General features: G+C 32.8%; 2 protein-coding genes and 1 pseudogene across 3 annotated transcripts; 2 read left to right on the forward strand and 1 right to left on the reverse strand.

Moving 5' to 3' along the window:
• Nucleotides 1-83: 83 nt before the first annotated feature.
• LOC129304662 (amino acid transporter AVT1A-like) lies at nt 84-5,760 on the reverse strand (annotated as a pseudogene).
• A 2,366-nt stretch (nt 5,761-8,126) lies between these two features.
• On the forward strand, nt 8,127-9,098 carry LOC129304360 (uncharacterized). The gene is made up of 4 exons (XM_054943983.1): nt 8,127-8,256; nt 8,341-8,461; nt 8,560-8,632; nt 8,728-9,098. Exons 1-4 carry the CDS (start codon nt 8,235-8,237, stop codon nt 8,977-8,979), a joined length of 468 nt encoding a protein of 155 aa, XP_054799958.1. The 5' UTR covers nt 8,127-8,234; the 3' UTR covers nt 8,980-9,098.
• Nucleotides 9,099-11,239: 2,141 nt separating this feature from the next.
• On the forward strand, nt 11,240-15,439 carry LOC129307115 (phosphatidylinositol 4-phosphate 5-kinase 4-like). Of its 2 annotated transcripts, none has more exons than XR_008592302.1 (8): nt 11,240-12,535; nt 13,171-13,338; nt 13,439-13,604; nt 13,698-13,814; nt 13,939-14,132; nt 14,365-14,467; nt 14,544-14,598; nt 14,745-14,830. XR_008592302.1 is itself a non-coding variant. In XM_054947981.1 (8 exons), exons 1-8 carry the CDS (start codon nt 11,367-11,369, stop codon nt 15,040-15,042), a joined length of 2,304 nt encoding a protein of 767 aa, XP_054803956.1. In that variant the 5' UTR covers nt 11,240-11,366; the 3' UTR covers nt 15,043-15,439. The 2 variants fall into 2 exon arrangements, 1 of the variants encoding a protein (XP_054803956.1); XM_054947981.1 differs by having other exon boundaries at nt 14,331-14,467; nt 14,745-15,439.
• Nucleotides 15,440-20,076: the final 4,637 nt, after the last annotated feature.

A 20,076-nucleotide genomic window follows, 5' to 3' on the forward strand; every position in this document is an offset into this window, starting at 1 on the left:
GAGTTGAAGACCCCTTTATTCAATCTCTAATATTAATTATTTCAACCATCTGAAATATTAGTGACAACATTAGGTGTTTAATTGGTACGTTTACAGGATAGCAATGGCTATTTTCTAAGGGAAAAATATGCTTTCTAAAATCGGCCATTCTATCTGGCCAACTAATCACAAACATGCTAATAAAGAAGAATCACACATATGAAGGATGAATATGAAAGGAGCTCCACTACATAGCCCAGGCCTCATATACACATGAATAATGATCACTTCAAAGACTCAAGGGTGCAGAGCAAGTATCCAGAATTCTTGACACTGAAGAATATGTTCCAAGGATCACACCAGCAATTCCCAATGCAATAACCCCAACACTCACAACCACCTTTGCAATATCAGAGACAGCAAACAAAGTCAGTTTCTAAAAACTTAGCTATCAATTATTTACCGGTTAATTAAGCAGGAAGCAATTAATTACCTGAGTTTTTGGAGATCTTCTCCCTGCAATTTTCAGAAAACATGAAGCTGGCACTAGCACTGACTGCAAAATATAGCATTCCCAAGTTACATCAAATTTTCAAGTTAAATCCTCATCCCTTACAATGAACTGATGCAAAGTGGGAAAAAGAAGGGGAAAATTGGGTGATAGAAGAGTCTATTCTGGCTCATTTTATTGATAAAGGCATACTTTACAGATAAATAGACATAGATTTTTTTATTATATTTATTGATATTTCATACCTATTTAATTAATAGTTATATATTTTCTCTTATCACTTAATTATACTGTGGGATAAGAAAGAATTTTGTTATAGAATCTACTTTTATTCTCTCTTTTTTATCTTGCGGGGAAAAAAAACATAAAAGTGAAGAAAAGAATGGAGCATGATATATATCAAATGTAAATGGCGAAGAGGCAATCCAGAGAAGCAAGCAAGCGAACATACACAAATACATACATATTGGAGAGAGGAGTGCACTTCTGGGGATCGGACGTGGATTTTAATTGGAAAAAAAGAAAGAGAGGAGGGAGTATTCAAGATATAATTAACAAGAACACACACACACACAATATTAAAGTGAATGTGATGAGTAGCCTCAATTTCAATTATAAATACTCCTTTCCACTAAAAGAAAGGACATCCAATCACTTATCGAAGCAGCTCAAGCTCAAGAGTAGTCTTATGGGAGTTCTTCACATCTTAATTATTCTATTCTACTCTTAATTTCTCCATAATTTGTTATTCATGTTTGGAGGTTTTGGAATAGTATTTACTGCTATTTTTACATGTTTCTAAATTATCTAGTTGAGGTAGAAATTTAATCCAATTAAAAAATTAATTTCTATCGCTTTGTTTGTTCTATTTCTTCATTGGATACCATGCTTGATCATCATAATATTTAATTTATGGGTAAACTCGATGGATTGAGAGGTGAAGAGTAAACTTAGACCTAACGAGGTAGATGCAAATAACTACACTAGAGATAGCTTTAGAGATTCATGGTGATTTAGATTGTTGCTTCATGGTTTGATTAGGATTTTGGGTTGTAAGGTAATTAAGATATTTTGGAAACAGTTGTCATAATAATTGATAAAGAGTCAATTTAAAAGTTAGAAATCAGCAGCTCCTAGGGTGAATTCTGAACTATAATATTTTTGTTGATTGGGTAATCTTTATATATTTATTATGTTTTTTATTATTTGTTATTTTCATATCTAATTCTCAATTTAAATATTTTTCTCAATCTATTTCTGGATTAAAATTAATTGAAATAGCAAAATCTTTGTCTCTTTATGAGTTCAATAATTGGAATACTTTGGATAAAAGTCAGGAACCAGTCTAGATTTAGTCTGTGGATAATTGATTACTATAATCTCATATAGCAGCAGGAACGATTATTTATCAAGCTAGTCACAGGTTATTATAAATATGCTCAAAATTCATTAACCACTATATTAAAAATTTGCCTCCTAAGGGTATTTAAAAAAAAAACACACACACACACACAAACCAAACTATACCTCCTTTCCCCATCTCTTCCCCATTTCCACCCGTTTTATATATTGGAAAGAGTATTTTTCTCTTCACTAACATAGAATTACGAAAGCCTGATTAATTTCCCTCATGCATGCTGATCAATTTTACAATGGGAACATTTCCAGATACTGAGTACAATACTTATCTTACTGGAGACTGAGCTTACCACAAGTATACTGAGCAGAGAACCAATCAAAGCCATCACAAGCCCTGACAATATAGCAGGAATCATATTTTACAGTCATACAGTCCATAGCATATTTTGCCCACTGTAAAACTTAAAAATGGTCAAAAATTAAACTAAAAAAAAAAAGCTAAAACCTTGCCAAGAAACAAAATAACTCAATCACAAGTAAATGTTGCCTCTCCTTGCCTATACTTGGTTTTCCTCAGGTGATAAACATGTAAAACTTTCTGTCTTAAACTGTCAAAGTGATTTGAAAATCTGAATAAACGCTAGAGAATAGAATAATGTGACATATTACTTAGGTCATGTTTGGTTACTAAAAAAAAAGGAATGGAATGAAAGGAATTGAAAAAATAAAAGTAAAAATGAGATGATCAAAATGATTAATAAACCACATTAAGGAAAGGGATAATTCAATTCATGGAGATGGGAATTATAATTCATAAAATTTTTGAAAGGTTTGATAATTTTCACATTTATAGTATATATTAATGAATTTTATTATATTTACCATGAGGAGGAAGGATAATTTAATTCATTTTTATGTTGATTTTTTAAATTCATTCCATTTCATTCATTTTTAGTAACCAAACAGGACTTAAGTGTCAAGATGTACTCACCGAAAAATGGAATTAGAGAAGCGATACAAACTGTAGATATAACAAGGGATGTTCTTAGAATCACGAAACACCAATTGCTGTTTGAAATTTCATCGGCAGCAGCTCCTCTAGACCCCTCGCGAGCGGGTTTATCAATAAAGCATACTTGTCCATCGTTAAGGAAACGGAACACTAGAATAACATCTGATGAATCAAGTCAGGCCATGTCCATTTATTTGAGTTTCATGCATATATAAAACAAGTAAACTTGTGGTGAGAAAGGATATTTGGTGAATGGGTTAATCACCTGAAACAGCAAGCAACACAAAAATAAGAAACCACGTACCACATAATGGCTCAAGAGAAGGTAGACCAAGTTGTTTCCTAAATACTCACTGTTGTCCACGTGGCAACTTTGGAAGCAAAAGCATGTGTTGGCATGTTTAATGTTATTTGAGAGAGAGTGTCTTGACCAAATATCAGAAATCCAATGACTGCAACGCCTCCGTACATTAAAAAGCACAGAAGAAAACTGTACATAGAGAAATTTGCTAAGTGAGGAGATGCATTAGAAACAACAGATCAAATGTTTGTTCAGTGGTGATGAGGAGGTAAGTTGGGAACCATATTATCAAGGCCTTGGTAAATTTTGTCTTGTCAGCCATAGACTGGTAAATGTTAGGAAAGACTGGATGTCCTGCATAGCAAAACCCAAAGATACCAATAGAATACGGAATTCCTCTCCAATTCACAAGCTGGCCAGTGGGATGGAATCCAATACCATCTGTTGTCCCAACCAAAAACACAGACACAACAACAAAAATTGTTGCAACAACCCCTCCAGCTGCAGATTCTCATGTACAATGAAAGGTCAAAGATGATATACGTACGTCAGTGCACGTCATTAAGCTTAAAAAATTAAGGTGAAATGAAATGAGGGACTCTATATTTAGAAATTGGGACTAACCTGAAAGATAAGAGATTATGCGAAGATCCTTCAACCAAACACTAGGGAGAACAACAAGTGCGGTCAGAACTCCTAACAGGTGCATGGAGTCCAAATGGATACTGCCAAAATCCAAGGATGTTCCGGGAAACAACCTTGTAAGGTTATCTCCTTCCAGGATAATAAATTCCACACAATATGTCTGCCTTCCGGGGAAGCATACCATGCATTTGTTAAATTGCAGAACATTCTTTTTTATTATTCTAGAAAATAAAAAAAGATCAATCAAGAATAGATGCGTGGAGCACTTACATATAATTCGATGTACAAAATAATCTGCAACAATATGTAAAAAGAATGGCATGAGTAAACATTGAGCAATAAAACCAGCGGTGTGCAATGCATAGATTAAAAACATTGGACGTAAATGTTATTTCAAACATGTGATAAAACATTCAGACATTTTGGTCAAAATAAAGATTTAGACCAAACGTGATAAATTGAAAGGAAAAAAAAAGATCTTATCTTATGGTCAGAGCCTTAAGAGTCTATGCTAAAAATATAGAATATAATAAATAGAATTATGATAAGTAAAAGTTAAAACACCAACATACCGAGAAAAGGCACGCACCTATACTTAGAAACATTTTAAAATGTACACGTATTTTTTAACTTGTTAAATTGTAAAGTGAATGAAAATAAATTTTGAATTTAAAAATTAATATTAACTTATGCTATACATTTGTTTTCGACTTATCATGAACGCTTTATTTTATTAGTTTAAACACCTGTCAAGATTTTTTTTTTGTTATTTACTTTTTGGAGAGCTAATTTGTTAGATTTCAAGTATACATCTTATTATTGTGTGCATCTGAATCACGTAATATGAGGTTATGCATAGTGGTGACAGGATGACTCGCAAGTGGCAGGTGGGTAAACAAGAGAAGAGAAAAATGATAATTGTGAAGAACGAAGATAATCAAATAATGATGTCGAGGGGTTTAGAGAAAGGACATACGGAGACAACAAGACGGCCGTATCTGCCAAAAGCAGCTTCTCCGATATCTGGCTAGGTTTTGATTCCTGGTCTGCTTTCAAAGCATTGCTTCATCAGTTGCGCCGTATAACAACACACGACTGCGAATATTAACAGAACCACCATGCTCCCCCACCCACCTTCTTTCACTGCACTCGGAGCTGACAGAAGCCCAATGCTCGCCAACACATTTACACCTGCCTCCCACGCACCACGTATTTTAGGTCATGTCAGGAACAGATATTCTATGCAAATTTAATAAAAATAGTAATTGAAATGGCTGACTAGCTGGCAAACATGGATTTAATTAATACCGTTAAAAACTGTTTGACTGAAGCTGCACACAGAGCTAGCGGGTGATTCTCCAGTGTGTTGTTTATGAAGTGAAGCGTAATTCTCCCCCGCTGATGAGATCCTTCCCCACCCAACATTCTGAGAGTGATCAGCACCTTCCCGACCTGATAGAAAAGGAGTCTTTCCCTCCAGGTCTGAGTCGCCTTTTGAAGTGGTAAAGCTTGAATATATCACGCTTGGTGTTCGAAGAAGCGCTCCTAATTGCGGTGATGCAGCAATTGTGTAAGAATCGATGGTCTCTCTTTCATAAACAAAGAATGTTCAGTCAGAAAGAAAATTAAAGAGATTGCCTGAGCATAGAAATCTGAATGGGAATTGAAGGCTGATTAATTACTTTCAAAAGAAAATTATTTTCACGGCAACGGCTAGAAAAATTTAAACACAGTGCTATAATATGCTTACTTATAACTTTGAGGCCATTGACGAGAAGAGAAAGCCTCCGGCGCTGCTTCATGATTCTCTTCATCGTTGGCGGCATCTTCGTAACCGGCACCACTAACGAACTTGGTAGTGTCGACGTCTCCAGCTTCCTCATCGTCCTGATCCGAAAAATACTCAAAGCTTCTCTCGTTCTCATTGTCAGTCATTTCAATCACTAGCTCCTTCGAAAACCCTGCACGCCTGCTGCGGCTGGCATATCTATCGAACTCGTTATTATTTATACCAACCAAAACCGAAAACGTTTTATTCTATGAACAAAACCACAGTAGGGTAAAACGGCAGCGATGAGTTGGAGGTGGCGAAGGCTGCGTGCGGTACTACGGTATGAGCTGTATTGTACTATTGTATTTTGAAATTTAATAACAGAAAATATAAACATGATCATATATATTATTAAATTTGGTCTTAGATCTGTTGCAACTAAAAGATTATACTCGGGATTCTGAGATAATCCAACTAACCAGGAATTTATTATTATTATTATTATTATTATTATTATTATTATTATTAAGTTTGGTATGCATGATATTATAATATAAAATGGCATGACCATGATATATACAATTGCATTTTTGTTCTAGGTGAGTGAATAGAGTAAAATTAATGTGCAAATAATGTAATGTGATCCATGATTGAAGACTGAAATTTTTGGATTTAAATCTTCCAAAGCTGAGATTGGTAAATTTATGTGAAATTTGTTTTTTTAAAAAAGAGATAGGAGATTTTATATTGTATAAAAATTAATAAAATGAAAGAAAATTATAAAAGAAGGAAAATTTCACATATATTTACTAATTTTGTTTTTAAAGGATTTAAATTCCAAATTTTTAGTAGGAATTTTGTGAACACACTCTTGATTTAGATGGGGTGTACATGGAGGATAAAAATTTATTAGGGTGAATCCCTTTCGCAGACGTACTATTTTTCTAATCAACATTACATGAAATTTAAATAAAAATTTATTCCATTTATATTTTACATTAATATATTGGAAAGGACTTTTTTGGGTTTACTCTCAATCATAAATTAATACAAACAATTTTGTGCATGGGAGCAATTTTTTTATTTTTGAATTTTTAAATTCTCGTAAATTTAAGAAAAAATAATTAGTTCATAAAAATATTTTTAACTATTAGAGAAGCCCAGAAAATGAGAAAACAGAGACAGAGGGCTTATTTAGCTATCTATTTTTAGAACAGTTTTTTTTCTATAAAACAAAAAAACTATTTAAAAATGCATTTTTTATTATTTATTTTAAAAAATAAAAGTTGTTTTGAATGATTAAAAAAATAAGAATATCTTTTAGATATTTTATTACCTTATATTTGTGAAAATTAGGGAAAAGACAGAAAATATATGCTTTCATTAATGACAAATATGTAAATAAAATAAATTATTCTTTTATACTTTATTTTTTTCAATTTAAATGTATTTTTTAAAATAATGAATTAAATAGATTTTTTAGAAAAAATGATAATAAAATCTCTCTAAAATATATGAATAATAATTTAGTCCCTCAAAATGTTATTAATGAATTTATATAAATTACCAAATTTTTTTTAAAATAAATGATTTACAATTTTTTTCTTATATTTGTAACTTTTTTTTTATATCTGTAATAATGAAACAGCAAATCACAACTTCACATGTTAAATTTTTTATTTACTATTGCATTGTTATGGATATAAGGAAAAAATTACGAATATAAGAAAAAAATTGTGAATCATTTATCTTTAACAATAAAAATTAATAATTTATATAAATTTATTAATAATATAAAATTCTCTAGCAACTTCAAAAAAATTATGATATTTTAAGGAACTTTTTATATATTTTAAAGACATTTTATTATCCTTTTTTTTATATTTTTTTCAAAATTTATTATGAAAAACTAAAGACCCATATTGAGAGAGAGTCTTGCGTACAGAAAGAAGACAAGACTTGACTTTTTAATTTCTTGCTTTAACTTGGGGCTTGTGGAAGTTGTTACGCCACTCGAGAGCATCCAAATGGATAATTATAAGCTTATTTTTAATAAAAATATACAGTAACATTCAAATGGATGATTTTTTGAGCCGTGACACCCTATCAACTCTGCGTTTAACCCGCCGCTGCAACGACAGTCGTATTACTGAAGTGATCGATCAAGTTTCACTAAACTTGCAGTCCACTTCTCTTGAGCTTGGGCTCCATCGAAAAAGAGCCTCCTGTTTCCTTTTCGTTTAATTTTTAATATTTTCTTAGTTAAAGATGTTTCACTATTTTAGCACACGTATTTAAAAAAAAAAAAAACTAGACCTTATAATTCTGATTTAGTTTGGCCTGTTATGCAAATCAGAAGTCGCAGAACGCATCCGCGAGAGGAAATTTTGAGATGAGGAAAAAAAAGGATTCCTTTCTTTGGGCGTATGATGAAGCAGACTATTACGTTGTGCAGAATAAATATAAGGTGCGATGCTTTGTTAAAGTTTTTGCTTATAGCCCAAGAGATGCATAGTTCAGTGCCCGCCAAACAAGATTGCATCTTTTGTTCTGTATAAAGGTCCCCTCATTTTGTCTCTTCATCATAACCCCGCCTTCTACGTCGCTGTATCCGATCATCACTCTTTCAAATCCTCCAGAGAACAAGCTAGCGAAGATGGGTAACAAGCTCACCGCGGGTACCATATCTCTCAAGCACATTCTCTCTCTCTCTCTGTTGTTCTGTTGTGTGTGCGTGTAACGGTATCGGGAATTTGTTGCAGGAGGTGATAACGGAAAGGGGAAGACGGATGTAATAGATGACTGTTATAGCACATATTTCGAAAGCAACGACCGCATCCACAGCGCAAGTGATTTCTGCCGAGCAATAGTCGATACAGTAAAGTAAGAATTACTCGAAGATATCACCTTAAGTTTTGTTCTTTTCCAACTAAATTGAAATGATATATATACAAATGTGCACGGTGCTATACTTTGGACAGGGAACTGAATAAAAAGCATGGATACACGCAGGTGAAAGCCCCGTCTGTGGATAGTCTGGAAAGAGAATACAAGGTAAGCAGAGAAATGAGTGGGATGTGAATGAATGAATATGAACAGATCCGAATTGAATGAATGAATGAATGAATGGGATATGCATGCATGCGCAGAAATATTGCAAGGATGGGAAGGGGAAGCCATCAAAGGAGGATTTCAAGAAGATCATGGGGAGTTTAGAGAAGGAGGCAGAGCTTACAGGTGTGGGCGGAGTGAAGGACACTCTGCTGTATATATTTGGAGTGCCTGCGTCTGCCACCTTCCTCAAGAACGCAGTCATGCCTGGCCTCGTCTCCAATGAAATTCTCATCCCCACCATGACTTCCCTCACCGCCCTCGTTCTCGCTAAGCTTAACAAGATTTGACCCTCTTCATTTACTCATGACTCGTGTTTCCATTTGTATCTATGCATTGTTTTTATTTCTTTCTTCTCAACTCTCCTCACCCACGTTTATTAATAATGAATAATATTTGCATTCCTGCTTCTATGTGTATATAAATTTGTACCACAACTACGACTTCTCTGGCGCGGCACAAGTTATGCCCGCATACCTCATAGTTCCAGCGGATACCCCTCGTTAATATTATTATGCTTTGAAGCTTAAAGCATCAGGGGGACCTTAGACGATCTCACCCTTCAACCAATGCAGACACTGTTATTATTTGATTACATCAAAATAAGTGACTTGTGTTCGTCGTGTGCCATGCTTAAAAAATAAATTCCGCTAATTGCAGTTTGTGAATATAGGAATTTTGTATTTTATGTTTCTTTCAATAGTTTTCTTTATAAACCAAAATATTAAAGAGAGAGAGACTTGCGCATAAAAAGAAGATTTTCGTTATATAAATTCCTTTCTTTTTTTATTAACAATTTTTCCCCTTCTCAAGTCTCCATGAAAAAATTTTTTTGGAGGGGGGGACAAAAAAATGAGGCTCACAAATGTTGTGTGTGTTTGAATGGGGGAAAAATCAATTTCCTCCCTTTTAAACAAATTATCCAAACAGTAAAAAAAGCACAAAAGTTGATTCTAACATACTAGGCGCGTTTTTTTCCTAAGCTACTTCCATCTACCTTTTGTCCAAAGCTTGTCAAAAATGTTAAAAAAAATTACAAATATAAGTTAAAAAAATTATAAAAAAACATATAATTTAATAAAAATAACATTAAACTCTTTTTTTAATAAAATTTAAACTTTGTACTTTCAAAAAAATTAATATTTGGTATTTAAAAATTAATTATATAGTAATTTATATAGTTAAAAATTAATTTTGATTAAATTATGTAAATATCTTTAATTGTTTTAAAATCAATTTTAATAAAATAGTATGCAAATAGATTATATTATAACATAATCAATTATAATTAAAATTATTATTTAATTAATTATTTTCATAATTTATTATACTCAATTACAATTCAAACGGCCACGGAGGGTCCGTTTGGATTTCAGTTGGTTATAATAGATTATGAAAATAATTGATTAAGTGATAGATTTTAATCATAATTGATTATGTTATAATAATCTGTTTGGATACTGTTTTTCTAAAATTAATTTTAACAGAATTAAAGATGTTTGGATAATTTAATTAGAATCAATTTTAGTTATATAAATTACTATATAATTTAATTTTTAAATACCAAATATCAATTTTTTAAAGATGTAAAGTTCAAATTTTATTCAGAAAAAAAAGAAAAAAAAAGAATTTGATTTTATTTTTATTAAATGTGCTTTTTTTGTAATTTTTGTTTGGGCCTATCTTTATAATTTTTTTCAATATTTTGAATAAATTTTTTCATAGAAGCTCTGATTCTCAACTTAAAAATAATCGATTTTTGACTTAAAAATTGATTTTTAAAAAAAGTGAGTGTTTGAATAATTTTTAAAAAATTAATTTTTTAGATCAAAAATTGATTATATTTGCTATCCAAACACACTTTGTTGTTTGTCCCAATGCCTAGGAACATCAGCGTTAATCGAGAAAACCAGTGTCTTTTTTTCTTTTTCGGCCTGCTCTGTGACCCTATGGAAAATTTGCCAGAACCTAAGATTAGGAAACAAAACACAGGGTTTCAGCGTTTGCGTCCACATGTCAGTGTTCTTAAAGGTTGTAGGTTGGCGAACGGTTCTCGCTCTCAAACCCCATTCTCCGATTCAAACATAGGGAGAAAAATTGTACTCTACGGCTATCTATTTTCAAAGTTTATTCAAAGTACCATGACAAGGCTAACATCACTCTGACTCGCAACAAATTGAGAACGGGTCCTACACGCTAGTCTGCTAGTGACAGGTGTCAATGTTTTGACAGGCATTAACGGATCATGTGCGTCGCCTGTGAGATTAGCACGTGCCCCAACAATTTGGAAAAATTGAGAACCCAAAAATCTCAAGCCTGTTTTGCTTCCTCAGGGAAAAAGGCAATCTTTGCTTCAATAGCTCCATTGAATAAAGCATCGTAGCATTAAGAAATGCACAATGGAAGCAAGCATTTGAATGTAAACTCACATTCCCCGGCTGCTTCTCTCTACGGAATAGATAGAAGTCATATAGCATTTTGTTTAAAAAAAGAAATGGTATTTCTCTCCTTCGTTGTTGTTTCATGGGATGAGCAGAAGCATGATTCGAATCCAATTTTATCAATTGGGTACAACGATCTCCCGTAAACAAGCTTAAAACCGAGAGGGGAAAAGTTTTCAGATGTAAAAATAAACAAAACAAAAGGAAAAAAAAAAGGAAAGAAAGCAAAACTCGAAATGATGGGCAGAGAAAGCGGTGTTATGAAGGCCTGGGAGGCCACCGTTCGGAGGACGCACGCAGTTGCGAAAAAGCGTGCCCATAGCATATTTGGGACTTACTCCGACTGGCATGCCAACGAAGAAGTCCTGAACATCGAGGAAAATGGAAACGAAGTCCAATACGAAACGTACCCCGCAGAGAAAGTTTTCCCCAATGGGGATTACTACAACGGTGAATGCACAGACAATTTCACTCACGGGGGGGGCAAATACTTGTGGACCGATGGGTGCATGTACGTGGGAGAATGGTGTAAGGGCAAAGCCATGGGAAGAGGAACGTTCAGCTGGCCTTCAGGAGCTACATATGAAGGCCAATTCACCAATGGTTATATACACGGAACGGGTACATACACGGGATCCAATGGGGACACTTACAAGGGAAAATGGGTCATGAATTTGAAGCACGGTTATGGTGTGAAGAACTTCGCTAATGGGGATTGTTATGAAGGGGAATGGCGACGAGGGTGTCCGAATGGACAGGGGAGATATCAATGGCAAAATGGGAACCATTATATTGGGGAATGGAAGAATGGGTCTATTTGGGGAGAAGGGTCCTTTGTGTGGGCCAATGGGAATAGGTACGATGGCTTGTGGGAAGATGGATTGCCTAAAGGGAATGGTTCGTACAAGTGGTTCGATGGTAGCGTTTATGTGGGGAATTTTAGCAAGGACCCAAAACTTCAGCACGGGACATACTATCCTTCTGATTCAACCCAGGAGGGCCATTTTGATTGGGATCCCTTGTCGTTGTATGATGAGTTGAATCAATGCGTGATATGTCCTGGGGAGAAACTTTCGGTTCTGCCATCTCAGAAGAAACCTGCAGTTTGGAAGTCCACTAAGGCCGGGAGAACCACGGTGGATACCAGGGTCGGCGAAAAGGGAAGCGATTCGGCGGTTTCATGGGATGGTACTGTGGAGGGTGAAGTTGGTGGTGATGGAACTTCAGCTGCAGGCAATGATTTGTTAGAAGAATTGTTGGGTTTGCATATAGATGACATTATTGAGGATGGCGAGATACAGCTGCAGGTTCTGAAAGTACCAAGGGCAACAAAGAGGCCGGGAGAAACCATATCCCCAGGCCACAAAAGTTATGATCTCATGCTCAATTTACAGTTGGGGATTAGGTATCTCTTACATTATGGCACAAACTGCTCTGTTTTAACAAATCTTGTGCTGTTTCAAGTTTTCAATGGTTGACCTTTGTTTATGCGTTATTTTCTTACCCGTCAAAAAGGAAACATTATTTAAGAGCCTAATCAACTAGAGAGGAGAGACAAACACCTTAAGAGCCTAATCGACTAGAGAGGAGAGACAACTGAAAAGTTCACCTTTGTCTTACATCCTACTCCTAGCAGCCTTTAGTTTATCACTTTGTTTTTACCTTCATTTTCTTTTTTCTTTTTTGCCTGGTTAATCTATTTACTTTAATCATATCAATCAACTCAGTTGAACCACGGGTCTAAGTATTAGTTTTTCTGACTCATCTTGGAACGAAAATGCGGTACACCACCTAATAAGAGAAGAAATTTCTATCGACGGTTCATCCTGTTTTCTCCACTGATAAAACTTCTTCTCCTTCTTCTTTCCATTTAAACATGTTCCTGTAGTTCCAGCCGGCGCAATTCTTCAAAACTTTGTGCAGTTCTGTATATCTACTATCTTACAAGTAATGCATGTGGTTAATCGTTTTACTTCCATTTTACATGGTTGTTTGCTCTTTAACTTCGTTTGGAGAATATCATTCATTAGAATTTTACAGGCACTCCGTTGCAAGACCTGGTCCCACATCAAATTTTGATCTGAATCCTTCAGCTTTTGATCCCAAGGATAAAATATGGACCAGATTTCCCCCAGAAGGATCCAAACATACTCCACCACATGGATCCGCTGAGTTTAAGTGGAAGGATTATTGCCCAATTGTTTTCAGGTCAGCCCTCTGAATATGATTTTATATGCCAGTTGTTAGATTCTTCCACGAACAGTCCTTTTTGCGATCAACTTAACTGTGAATATTTTATTGTCAATAGGACTTTAAGGAGTTTATTCAAAGTGGATGCAGCTGAGTACATGTTATCCATCTGTGGAGATGCAGCCCTCCATGAACTTTCCTCTCCCGGGAAAAGTGGCAGTTTCTTTTACTTGACTAATGATGACCGTTACATGATTAAGACAGTAAAAAAAACTGAAGTCAAAGTTAATTTCCCCCACTGTCTCCCACCAATTTGAAATTTCTTCTGCATTTGTCCAGGTTTTTGCTTGTTTCATTATGATGGATCTCTCTTACAGGTGCTCCTGAGAATGCTTCCAGCTTATTACAACCATTTTCGATCCTTTGAACATACTCTACTTACTAAATTTTATGGCCTACATTGTGTAAAGTTTGTTGGACCTGCCCAGAAGAAGGTATGTTTTCACTACATTAATTCCCTTGTTATGCAAATACTATAAATTGTTTGTTTGATTCAAATTACAAAATATGAATAATTAGTGCAAGGGTTATAGCTTCGCAACATGTTTGATCTTCTAGGTTCGATTTATCATTATGGGGAACCTCTTCTGTACTCAATATGCCATCCATAGACGCTTTGATTTGAAGGGTTCTTCTCTTGGCCGCATAACAGATAAGCCCGAGAGGGAGATTGACGCAAACACTATTTTCAAAGATCTTGATCTTAATTTCATATTTCGTTTGCAAAAGTTTTGGTTTCAAGAGTTTACCAGGTAATCAACAAATGATTTTAGTAACTTAATCCTCTGTTGTGTAATGTATTGCTTATCAATTTGCTGTCTAACCTGCTAAGCAGAACAATTGCAAAGCCAAAATATGCGTTACAGTTGCATTTCTTTTCTTTTCTTTTCTTTTGGGTCATCTTCTACTCAATTGAATTGAGGATGCCAAGAACGCTTCTGTTCTCTCAGGCAAATTGATAAGGACTGTGAGCTCTTGGAACAGGAGGGAATCATGGACTATAGTCTGCTCGTCGGCATTCATTTCAAAGATATATCAGAAGATGGGGATATCCTTCCCATGACTGCGGGATCTCAAACTCCTACCGGTAATGTTCATGTCCTTGTACCTACTGCAGCTGCTCTTCTTAGGGAATCATAATCTTATTATTTCGGAATGTGAAGGAACTCCACATATTTCAAAAGTAGACATGGATCAACTTCTCTCAGACCCTTCCAGGTGAAAATCTCTGCTTAAAATGAATCTGAACACAGTTTCAAATTGTTGTTTTGGCATATACAAGTTAATCCACTAAGCAGTGATTACCATGTTCCCATGAATGGTACTGCTCTTGCTTTGGGCTAATACAACTTGAGTATATGAAGGTGGGAAGGTGCCAAATTGGGTGCGAGTACGCCAGCAAGGGTTGAAAGGACAGTGAGAACGGGTAAATGTGAATTGCAACTTGTGGGAGAACCAATCGGAGAGTTCTATGAGGTTGTGTTGTTCTTTGGTGTTATAGACATACTTCAAGACTATGACATCAGCAAGAAGCTTGAGCACGCCTACAAATCCATTCAGTACGACTCGACCTCCATATCAGCAGTTGATCCTAGGCTATACTCAAGGCGTTTTCGTGACTTCATCTTTAGAATATTTTCCGAAGACTCTGGAGAGCCATAAATGATTTTTCTTCTCTTTTCTGGTCCTCTATGGCACACTTGCAGGCTGAGCCAAACTAGCCTGCATTCATTTTTTTAACCTTAAAATTGTTCTGTCCTCGATGATCTTCAAACTCAATATAAAGCAGTAGCTATATATAATTTTTGTGAACGCGGATGAAGGAAATTGCTTGGAAAGCAAGAGGGGCGGTGCGTATGTGTGATTGTACACATGCTATAGAATAATGTCTCCCAGACCAATTCTTGATTCCTGGTGGATAAAGAAGGGATTACAGGAAGTTTTGTTATCATTTTTTGTATCAAACAGAGTTGTATATAGGAAGCGAGAAATGAATCCATGTGCATATATAATTATATATTTCAACTTTCATTCGCTCCTTTGCTTCCTTCTGCTTTATCATGAGAGTTACAGTAAATGTTTGCTATTTGGCTAGCTATCTCATGATGGAATAAAGAAGAGTTACCTTCAAAGAACTGGTCTTTTTGCAGCAGGATTGAGTTTGAGTTGGTAAACCATGCTAATTTATCTGAGGTTTAAATCTAGTCAGGGATACATATTTTGATTTCAGGCATTCAATTTATCGAAGATGAATGTGCCAATGGGTTAAATTTATTACAAGAACATGCTTATCCTTATCCGATCGGTTCTATCCCTCCTTGCCGGCGAGAGTTTCAAGTCATCGTGATGAGTATATTAGGGAGAAGAATTAAGCGCGTACTGCCAGTAAGGCCTCGTGTCTTCGATTCTGGAAAAGCCTAATGAAAAAGTTGCAAACTAATGGTTACAATAAAACTTTCCAATTTCAACTTAAATTTTTTATTTAATTTATGTGTATATATTATATTGATATAATAGTAATACATGATTTCTTTATTTATTTATATATAATATAAAATTTTTAAAAATAATCGTAATATTGATATTTGATGAGTTAAACTTAAAGTATACAGTATAGCATGGGAACCATGAATCTGACTATAGATTTTCGGGTCCCTCTCAACTGTAGTTATTTTTTAATATTCCCTACATCTCAAATTATAAAATATTTTTAAATAAGATTTCACATATCAATAACTCTTATTAAATACACTTAACAATTTATTTTTAAATAAAATTTCACATATCAATAACTCTCATTAAATACACTTAACAATCTTATTTAAAAAAAAATGTAAACTTTTAAAAATACCTTTCATTTAATAACTTAAATCTACACCCAATTAATATTAAATAGGAAAGAAAAGTTAATATTAAAATAAATATATTTAATAAAATTTTAATTTTTTTAAAGTATCTTATATTTTAAGATAATAAATCTCTCTCAAAAATATTTTATAATTTAAAACAAAATAAGCATTATTTATCGGTCAAGCGGCTCAGGTTGTAAGTTGGAACTATATATTTTGCGAGGTAAAAAAAAAAAAAAATCTGCATATTGGGATGTGATGTGGCATTGATTGTTTTATATTTTACTGTGAAAGAGATAGCGGATAATTTTTTTGCTATATTTTTTTTTTAAGTGGAAAGTGAAAATTCATTTTTAAAAAAAAAAAACTGTACAGATACAAGTGGCGAAGGCCAGCTAAGTCATGCCATATTAAATATTATGGATATGCTCATCTTGTTATGGATGCGTTTTAATGTTTCTCTTTTGAAAATTGGAATTTTTTTATTTATAAAAAATAGATTTCCTTTCCTTACCTTTAATGCACCGGTTATTATTAAAATATATCTATTCTTTTTTTTATACAAAAATATATATCTATTCTACACGCAAGTATTAATAAAAAAAATATAAACGATCCCATTAGCAAAAAAAAAAACTATAATAAAAGAAATATAAACATCCCATTGGCAAAAAAAATAGAAAAAGGATAATAAAACTTTTTTGAATTATATAAATAATAATTTGGTCTTTCAAAATGTTAAAATTTCATTGAAGTTCCTAGAATATTTTTTGTCATTAATAAATTTATATAAATGACTAAATTTTTCTTGTTAAAAATAAAAATCTCAATATTGCTACAAATGTTAGAAATAATAAGTAATGATAATAGTTTTGTTTAAATAATCACGACTTTTTTTATTATATTTACAATAATACAACAGTAAATTACAACTTCTCATATCAAAATCCTAATATTGCTACAAGTGTTAGAAATAACAAGTAATAATTATAAGTTTTATTTAAATAATCACAACTTTGTTTCTTATATTCACAACAATACAATAACAAATAACAATTTTACATGTCCAATTTTTGATATTACTATGAGTGTTGAAAATAATAAGTAATGGTGATAAGTTTTGTTTAAATAATTTTAACTTTACTTCTTATATTTGCAACAATCCAATAATAAAAATTGTTGATATTGCTACAAAGGCAATTTGATCATTTACATAAATTCATTAATAACAAAAAAATTTTCAAATATTTCAATAAAATTATGGCATTTCAAGAAATCAAATTATCATTTATATAATTTAAAGAGATTTTATTGTTATTTTTTAAAAATATAAAAAAATATATACGCCAAAGCAAGATAAATGTTTTAGATGAGAGATTTTTTTTTTTTTTGTAGAAAGGAGGGTTGAGCCCAAATTTAATAATTAAGGGAGAATTGCATTAAAGTCCTACATAAAAAAATTAATTACTATAAAATTTATTGACAACTGAAAAAACTACATTGACATTTAATAAATCTTATAATAATTAATTTTTTTATATAGAACTTAGTTATAAATCTCCCTTTAATTAACTAGGAACAAAGGAAGATTGAAATCTCATATAATCATTTAGAATTAGGTCTTTCAAATAGAGAGGAGCACTATCCGAAAAAGAAGAGGTAATTAGAGCCTCCTTGGCTAGTCTGCCAGCTACCAAATTGTGAGATCTTGGGATGTATGAAGTCTTGATGTTTCCGTTAAATTTCAGCATCTTCATAATCTCAACGATAACCAAACTATGAGTGGAGAAATTAGTATGGTCGGATGTAAGAAGATCAATGAGAGTCTTACAATCAGATTTTATGATAATACAAATTTTGCTGGTCACTCGAGCAAGCCAAGGTCCAAATACAGATCAAGGGCTTAATGGTGGAGGGGCCCAATCGAAGCCTGAATAAAGAGTGGTGGGCCTATAATTTATTTCAAGCCTTTTTTCCAAATAAAAACGGACAATGTTTTTTCTGAAGACCACGTGATGCATGGGTCGGACAAGGACCACACCATGTCTTTGCCCACTCTGGCCACTGCGTCCGTTATTGCCCCAAGCGATAGAAATAAAATGATCTGCAGTAATAATTAGAAAAAAAAAATCCTGTTTTCAGAAAAGCTAAAATGATAATGCAAAAGTTATCAATACTTTGGGAATGATTCGTAGATCAAGTTAACAATAGCACTGGTACGAGCAAATATCATAAGAGTTTGACCAATTTAATAGCAAGATTAATGGAAGAGCCGAAAGTTCTCTCTATTACACGCCAAATTAACATGGTAAAGCCATGGGGGAATTATTGAGACAAAGCCAACAGCATGCAAAAATAAAACAGGAAAACACTGTACACTGTACTGCTCTGGAAAGTCATATAAAAAAATTATTATCTCCACTTATAAGATATTTTTTAAAAAAATTTGATGTTTCAAAATATAAAACACTTAAATAAAAATAAAGTTTTATTAATAATTATTTTTTAATATTATCCTTCTCATATATTCTTTCATAAATGGATTATTAAATAAAAAATATTTATAAAAATTTATACTTTTGTTTTAAAAAATAAAATTGTAAAATGTATTTAATAAAATTTATTAATATATATAATTTTATTTAAAAATATCTTGTATAATGTGAGATGGAGGGGTAATAAAATAAGATGGTCCAGCTTCTTGGCAGATTTAACTATAATTTTTTTAATAAATAAACACGCTAGTCTGTTAATGAGCTGCTCTGTCCAGAAGCTAAGTATCTAAAAAATCAAAAGCAGAGCAGAATAACAGGATTATGATTCACATACATGACTCACATCATTAGAATGTTACCCGGAAAAGACAGCATCATATCATCAATAATTATTTATTGGTTTTTTTTTTTAAATGATGCCTTCTCATCTATTTGATTTCTTCCCCCTATTTCGGACCGCGCGTGTGTATACAGGATCTAGATTCTCTCACAGTCGTTAGTGTCCCTCAGCATTTCAATCTTAACCCTTCAATTCAATCCAATGGAATATACTATGTCTTGCCACATCATCTAATATTAAAATAATTTAATTTTAAAAAATATTTTTTCATATGTTATTTCACCACTTTAAATGTATTTTTTATTATAATGATTTGAACTAATTTATTTCCTTTTATTTTCAAAAATTGTTTAAAAAATTTCTCTTTAGATTTTTTAAACACATTTTTATTAAATACTAGGTTATGTCACAATTTGAATAAGTCAAATTGTAAGTTTTCATTTAAATAAATCAAGCCAAAATTTAAATAAATGAGACTGTAAGGACTTACAATCTAACTTACTATATATATTTCTTTTAAACAGATCTTTACTAAATAGGTCCCTTTGCAAAAATCTGAACAGTAGTTTTTTAGAATGAGTTTTGAAAATAAAAAATAAAAAAATTAAACCATTATTATAAAAAATATATCTAAAGAAAAAATTATTTTTTAAAATTAAATTATTTTAATATGAGATGATTTAGTAAAACATGGGGTATTGGGTTGGATTGAAGGGCTAGGATCGAGACATTGAGGGAAAATGATTCTAAGAGGTTCCGGATCCATATAAACATGTACCTTCTTAGCTTTTTGGCAGCAAATTGACCCTCATGCTATAAAAAAAAATTTTATTTATCACAATACTACACTTTCAACAATGTTTATCTGAATGCTACAAATTAAAATTTGGTTTGATTAAGACCAAGTTTTAAAATTTTTTTGTCAAAAATATATATAAAACTTAACTTTTATTGAGTCGAGTTCTATTTAATTTTAAAAAAATTAGATGTCTATCTCATTCTCACTCTCTCT

Source organism: Prosopis cineraria, unplaced genomic scaffold (genome assembly GCF_029017545.1).
Source record: "Prosopis cineraria cultivar Desert tree isolate PC_DT_omini unplaced genomic scaffold, ASM2901754v1 PC3, whole genome shotgun sequence".
NCBI lineage: Eukaryota > Viridiplantae > Streptophyta > Magnoliopsida > Fabales > Fabaceae > Prosopis > Prosopis cineraria.

Excerpts from the sequence above, each read along its gene's own strand:
- LOC129304360 (XM_054943983.1), top strand. The coding sequence starts at position 8,235 with ATGGGTAACAAGCTCACCGCGG. Across the intron at positions 8,462-8,559 it reads GCAATAGTCGATACAGTAAA|GGAACTGAATAAAAAGCATG; the intron begins GTAAGAATTACT and ends TACTTTGGACAG. Across the intron at positions 8,633-8,727 it reads GTCTGGAAAGAGAATACAAG|AAATATTGCAAGGATGGGAA; the intron begins GTAAGCAGAGAA and ends ATGCATGCGCAG.
- LOC129307115 (XM_054947981.1), top strand. The coding sequence starts at position 11,367 with ATGATGGGCAGAGAAAGCGGTGTTATGAAGGCCTGGGAGGCCACCGTT. Across the intron at positions 13,605-13,697 it reads TAAAAAAAACTGAAGTCAAA|GTGCTCCTGAGAATGCTTCC; the intron begins GTTAATTTCCCC and ends TCTCTCTTACAG. Across the intron at positions 14,599-14,744 it reads CTTCTCTCAGACCCTTCCAG|GTGGGAAGGTGCCAAATTGG; the intron begins GTGAAAATCTCT and ends GAGTATATGAAG.